This window comes from Frankliniella occidentalis, unplaced genomic scaffold (genome assembly GCF_000697945.3).
Source record: "Frankliniella occidentalis isolate FOCC.00 unplaced genomic scaffold, Focc_3.1 Scaffold31, whole genome shotgun sequence".
Taxonomy (NCBI): Eukaryota; Metazoa; Arthropoda; class Insecta; order Thysanoptera; family Thripidae; genus Frankliniella; species Frankliniella occidentalis.
Window position 1 is genome coordinate 1,962,597 of NW_026267161.1, and position 7,029 is coordinate 1,969,625.

The 7,029-nt window shown below is 54.4% G+C and overlaps 1 protein-coding gene across 1 annotated transcript in view; it reads left to right on the top strand.

The window, feature by feature from the left end:
* Positions 1-1,864: 1,864 nt before the first annotated feature.
* Positions 1,865-7,029, top strand: part of LOC113202911 (LIM/homeobox protein LMX-1.2-like) — a 13,219-nt gene continuing 8,054 nt past the window's right edge. The window contains exon 1 of the mRNA XM_052265824.1: positions 1,865-2,546. Coding sequence (XP_052121784.1) covers positions 2,381-2,546 — 166 coding nt within the window. The 5' untranslated portion in view covers positions 1,865-2,380. The remainder of the gene's footprint in view (positions 2,547-7,029) is intronic.

A 7,029-nucleotide genomic window follows, 5' to 3' on the forward strand; every position in this document is an offset into this window, starting at 1 on the left:
CCCCACCACCCCGCGGCCAGCCAATGGCGTCCCGCGGGGCGGTCGCGAGAGGCGCCACGCCCACCGGCGGGGGGAGGGGGGCGCCGGCGCCTCGGGGCCGTGGACCTGACGTGCACCAGCAGCAAGCCCGGCCCGACACCGGCCGGCAGCGCGACGTCCATGAGCAGCCGCTGGCCAGCGCGACCCGGCTCTTCCCAGCTCCGGGGGGGGCCCCGCCGCGCGTCCCCCTCTCCATACGGGCGCCGCGGGACCGGCAACAGGAAGAACACGCCGTGCACCGTCAGAGCTCGTACCCAAAGTCGCAGTGCTGCTGTCAGAAAGAGTGTTCAACTAAACAGAGCAAAAAAAGCACTCGGCTAACGGACCTTAATGTTATCTATTTATGTCATAGCATTTAACGTTATATGGGTAATCTGACGTTTCGTCAGCAAAAAAATAAATGAACTATAAAGACGTCACGTCAAGTGGGCCAAGTTAAATGAATTCAATGATACGTAGGTTGGTAGGTTTTTAAGCGCGAGATGAAGGGGAGAGGAAGAAGACAAAGCAAAGGCCACACACTACAACTCTTATTTTAAGCATGTTGCGCATAAGACGGCAGCAGCCATAGATACCGGGTGATTCAAAAAAGATGCAGGTGCAGGAGGCGGGTTTGCGTACCCGCTCTGCCTGTAAGGCGCCATAGCCACTTGGGTAGGCAAACCCGCCCGACCCTGCGTCTTCTCTGAATCAGGAGGTACGCACAACTTTCATTTGCTTTGCTTTCTTTGCTTAAGTATGCCCAATAATTATGTCCACTATCCACAAATTTGTGCATAGACGTGTACAATTTGTACATAGTTATGCACGACGTTTCGAGCACAACTATGTACTATACATTGATGCACAACATTGATTGCGGGCAGGGTTCCCTACTCGCTCGGGGTCGTTTCACGGGCAGAGACGAGACGATAGGTAAACCCGCCCGCAGGTGTGAAATCAACGTACGGGTACGGTTTGTGGAAAAGAGGGAAGCCGCGTACAGCGAGTGTGTGTGTGCGCGGTGGTATTAGTCTTTTCTTTACAAATGACAAAAAATATGCGGCACAGCTGGCCACGACTGTACCGTTCCGGAGGCGGCTGGAGCAACGACGTATAGCGCCGGCACCCCACAGAGGTCAAGGTGCGAATTCTTTCTCCGGGTTCCTATACCACCACCCCACCTCCCGTCGGCCCCTCTTTCCCATTCGCCTCCCATCTCTCAAAAAGGCTAGACAGAATGCGGAGAAGGAGAAAAACGAAATTGGAAGGAAAAGGGGCAAGTAATCGGGGCAATGAAAGAATAAGAATTGATTCACAAAGGGCCGTGGTGTAGGAGGAATACCACCCCCGGCCGTGAGCTTCTTCTTCTTCTTCTTCTTCTTCTTCTTCTTCTTCTTCTTCTTCTTCTTCTTCTTCTTCTTTTTCTTCTTCTTCTTCTTCTTCTTCTTCTTCTTCTATTTGCCCCCTGACTCTCTCCGTCTCTCTTCCTCTCATCGGGGAGCCCAAGGATGATCCGCGCAGGGGTCGCTCCTCTTTCGCTGTCTGTCTCACTCTTCCCCGATACGACGAAACTTGTTCCTCCCCTTTTTCTTGCGGGCCGCCGTATACCCAGGGCATGGGTGCGGCAGACTCTCCGTCTGTCTGTCTCTCTCTCACCCGCACACACACACACACACGCGCACGCACGCGCGCGTTTTTGTCGCACACCCCTCTCCTCCCCCTCCCTCCTCAGAGGGTGGTCGTCGGCGCCTCCCCCGCCGCTTCCCCCTCGCCACCCTAGGGGGTTGGACCCCTCTCCCTCCCCGCCCCGCTGTCGGCCGGGCCGCGCCGTCCCGTCAGTAGGAGGCGAGCGCGCGCCGCGACCAGTCAGAGGAGCGCCACCGCGCCCGCCGCGCCCTCGCCCACCCCGTCGCGCTCGACCCTCGCCGCCCTCGCCGGGCGTGACCGAGCCGGCCACCAGGACCGCGACGAGGGACATGCGACCGACCCGACGGCGACGGTGGTGTTGACGGGGCGGCCAGTGTGCGAGTGAAGTGCATAACGCAGTGCATCAGTGTGCGTCAGGCAGTGCGGCAGAGAGAAGAGAGAGAGAACGAGAGTGATTGAGTGAGAGAGAGCGATGGCGCCGACGAGACAGTGGTGCGGTGCCGGGCCCCTCAGGATGTGCCAGTGAAAGAGTCGACGGACAAGGGTTGCCGACGACGGCGGCCTCCGGGGGGGTCACGTCCTTGGCACGCCCCCGACGAGCCCCCTGGGAGCCGGCGCCCTCCTCCCCGCCGCCCCCCGCGGCCTCGGCCTCGCGTTGGGTCCCGCCGCTCGCCTCGGCCGGAAGCGGCGCGCCGCCGACCAGGTCGCCGACATGTACATGAAGAAGGAGGTGGTGGAGGAGTGCGGCTCCCCCGTGGACCGCAAGCAGCTCCTGGACTTCCCGCCGACCTGCGGCGCCTCCAACGACTCCAACAACAACAACGGCGGCAGCTACAACAACATGGGGTCGGACTCGCACCCGCTGAGCGGGCGGAACGGTAAGGAAAGGAGTCGTTATGCGCTGCTATGAGGCCCGTGTGTCCCCCTTCAGTACACTCCGAAACGCAAGCGTGAGTGTCGTACCCTTGTAGGTGTGTGGCGTACACTACATGGCGTGGCGTGGCGTGGCGTATTCGTACACTGACGTGTGACTTCCCCTTTGAAAGTTCACACATTTGTGACTGTACGTGTACGAATGGCGTTCACACACCTACAAATGTGTGACATTCGCATGCTTGTCTTGCCGGTCCGTGCCTGCCCGGTCGCCCTGTCGGCTGAGCCGAACCGAGCAGCCCCGCGCGTTCAACTCCCTCGTCCGCGCCGCAGCGCCCGGCGCCTGAACACATCATCGAGTGCGGGACATTTTGTAATGCTTATATACTTTGCCTGTTATTTGTGAGATCACGTAGCCGTCATGCCGCATTCAATGTGTCAAAACTGTTAAATATTGACCGACAAGCATTTTAGACGCACACTCATGCTTTGCTCAACTCCACAACTCCACCTTGCACAGTTGTGGAGACAGACAATCCCATTTAAAAGGACACAATGTCAGTACAGTAATAATCGCAGCAGGTGCTCTGTCAAATCCTTACTAACAAATTATTTTGTAAGCTGCGAAGTAATTTGGCGGCTTTGCAGTGCAAAGCTTCCAAATCCTTTTAACAGGAAATCATTTGCCCTGTAATTTACAGAGCATTTGCTTTCCGCTGTTTTAACTTTGTGGTTAGGATGTGGTTAGGATTCGCCAAGTTTCACCGGTCAGCTGACCAGAGGTGCGGTTCTAATAAAAGACCACTGAGGTCACGAAACAGTTCAGATAAAGGGACGCCGCCGTCGAGGCTGCTCGTCGTTTCGAGTGTTATCGGTGTCATAAAGTACGCGCTGACTTAGACGTGAAATGAGCGTTTAGTTATTTTGCAGTCAAAAGAGAAGAAAATCTTTTCTTTTTTTCAGTCGAGTTTTTGGGAAGTTGAAGTACCCCTCAGGAAACTTGCTTCGTTTCGTACTTTTGACCTCACTCAACAGTCTTGGGCATACAAAAACAAGAGGGCTCTGATGTAACAACATGTCACGAGCCGGGAGACGTCACGCGTCCTAAAATGCATGAGTGCGTCTACTTTGTACTTCGTGCCTTATTCATGGTCTTGCTAAACTTCTCGAGCGGGGGAGCTCTGACGCGGCCAGACGCCCGGCGGCCCGGCGGCCCGCGGTGTAGTTGTCGAAACTAAAGATTCTGCGTACAAGATGATGCAAACTTCCCTTGGCGGGATGCGGGGCGGAAGGGGGCGAGGGCGCTGGGGTGCGGTGTGGCGGGGTGGGGCGGCGTGAGGCAGGGTCAGGCGGGGATGGGGGTTAGCAGAGTGGGGGGAGGCGTCGGGTGGGATAAGATACATTATCAGCAACATGCCCCGAAAAGTTTACGCGAGTGTGTTCCCTGCCGTATTCCCCTCCCTCGCACGGTCTGCTTGCAATTCAAGGATCACCGCGACTTTCGAGAAGGTCTTACGCCCCCCCCCCCCAAACTCCCTCAAGCTCGCGGTTATGGAAAGATACACGGGAATATCATGCGGGAAATGATGGAGTAGGGGTAAAAAGGGGAAGAGACCGACAAAGCGATATCTTTAGGTTGACTGTCACCTTCCGGTGGTGCCCACTGAAAACTACATGTTGATCACTAGAAGATGACGCGGCGCGTATTTGCGTATTTCAGCTTTTCAGGAATGTTTTCTAAGCGAACTTTCGGATTTAATTTTCAAAAGCATCATCGGTTTTCACGTAAAATTTCCGATCAAACAAGCCTACATGTGATGGGGTTGGGAGTACAAATAACAACACTGAAAAGGACGTTAACTTGCATGTCGTTACAGAGCCTTTGTTCAGAACCTATCACATGTGGGCTCGTTTGAATGGAAATTTTACGAGGAACTCGATGTTGCTTTCGAAAATTAAATCTGGAAGCTCACTAAGACAATATTCCAGAAAACTGTGCGTCATTATCTAGTGATATGTGCCAAACGTAGTTTTCAGTGGGTTGCACGATTACTGTGAATGCATGTTTGTTTTGTTTTTCGTAAATTCAATATGGAGTGAATTGAGCTGACATATGTCACGTAAAGGTCCGCGAAAACACGCGAAGAACAATACATAATTTAAACACATCTTACTAAATGTACCCGATTTTTTTGTGATAAATAACTTTAAAATTTATCCAAAAAAAAACTGTCTGCCAATTCGACTCTATCTATTTTGCATGTATGTGCGGGACGAAAATTTTACATGTGGGATTGTGGTGTGTGGTAGGTTCGGATAGGTCGGTGGAGGGGTGGTTACTGTCCATAGTTCCCAGGTTGCAGCCTGACATGCATTGCTACAGCGTGATGATTCACTGAGTTAGTGGTGCTCTCCGTGAAAGCAGAGGGTTTGGTCAGGTCAGCCCCTTTCTAAAAATAATAACAAAACTACCAACACTTCCAGAGGCGGGCTTCGGGGATGGCGCAGGGCAGGCAGGCAGACAGGCGGGCGAACGGAGGGGCCGGACTGGACCGACTGGACCAAAAGTTTCCCGGCCTGCATCGCCGGCTAGCTCCGGGACAGGCACATATACGCACTGCATACTGATCCTCAACTTTTCTTATTATGAAAGTTGTACTAGGCTTTGGCCTCGGCGGGCGAAGGGCCGAGGGGCGGGCCGAGGCAAGGGCTTAGGGGGGGGGGGGGGGGGGGGTGGGGGGGGGGGGGGGGGGAAAAACTGGGGGGAAAAGTACATCCTACTATTAAAAATTAAAAAAATTAAAAATACAAAACTCATGTTTTGTGCATAGTAAGTTCTTACTATACTTTTTACGTATTAGGACACACTTCACTATGAAAATAGAGCCAATACAGGGGCCAGCATGTTTGCCAAAGGAAGCGGACGTTTTAAATCAGAAAATTTCTTTACAATTTAAAAAGTAGATTAAAAAGGTTGTCCGCGAATCTTGAGGTGTGGCTGGGATGGGGCTTTCTTCAACCCCGATTCATTTCCGACAGGGTAGCGAAGGAGACGCCACACGTCGGCTTTTGTGGGACCGAGTGGAGCGGGGTGGGCGGTATGGAGCGGGGTGGGGTGGGGCGGTGTGGAGCGGCGTGGGGTGGGGCGGGGTGGAGCATGGCAGCTCCGGCCTCCATGCGCCCCTTTATCATTCATCCCCGAGCGACGTTCTGTTCTGCCCCGTTTCACCGCTGAGCCGCTGCTGCCGCCGCGGCGCCTGGGAGGTGGCGAGCCACGCCAGAGGCACAGAGCGCGCACGACGGGTTTCTTTTCTACGCGCGTCTTCTCTTTCCACAGAGCTGTCATACAGCAGCGTTTCCCTCCCTGCCTGCACCTTCCGCGCAGATACAGGGCACCTTATAATTCACGTCACTGTTTTTACATGTTAATTTCATGCTCAAGCTCCCAACTACCTGTCTAACATTGCAAAAAAATTAAAAAAAAAAAAAAATGTTGCCAAGGGTGAAAAATTAGAAGTTGAGGCGGTGTGTATAGGTTTTACGCGATATCCTGCCTTAAAAGTTAAGGGTTGAAGTTGAAACGTGCCCAAATAACACCAAAAAACGGAACTTGTTTTCTATTAAGTTTCAACGCATATACGAAGACAAAAGGGAAAAGAGAAAAATGGAGTAGAATTTTCGTAAAAATAAATCCTATGTTTTTCATTTATTTCCCTTCCTTGCAAGCGCCCGAAAAGTCGAGGTCGGCCCAGCCCGGGTAAGAGGTAGCGGAATTCCGCTACACGGGTCGAATTAGACGAACAGGCAGCGGGGTGGGTGGGGGAAGGTGTGAAAGGTTGAGTGATGAATGGACCAGTACATCCGCGCACGTACACTGTGAGGCCAAGCGGGCGAAGTGTGAGACAGAAAGGTGGAAAGGGTGGGAAATAATCTCGCAGACTCTGTCTCACACCTGGTGATATGGTGTTCGCGGGTGGTTGTGAATCGCACTACCCTCCCCCCTCTCTCTCTTTTAACACCGGCAGACCGACGAAACCTTCGAAGGCGGGTAGGGTGTTGCGGGGCGGGGCGGGCCGTGCCACCTGACGGAGGATGTTCCCCCGTCCCCGCCGCCTGCAGAGCCCGGCGTAGGCAGCCCGCCCAGCCCGGGTGGCGACGGGTTGCCTACCTGGGTCCCTCAGGCGCTCGTCACCTTCTCCCCGTTTGACGCCCCCACTCTCTCTCTCGCTCTCTCTTTATCTCTCCGCGCACGCTGTCCTTATCGCACTGTTTATCTGCTATTCCCGACAGGTCTCCCGTCCCGAGCGTGTGGCCGCCGCCGGGCGCCCGGTCGGGGCGGAGGAGCAAAGGGTGAGGGCATGTCGGCCTCCTCTGGCGAGGTGGGGGGCCGGGGGAGACCGACAAAGCGATATCTTTAGGTTGACTGTCACCTTCCGGTGGTGCCCACTGAAAACTACATGTTGATCACTAGAAGATGACGCGGCGCGT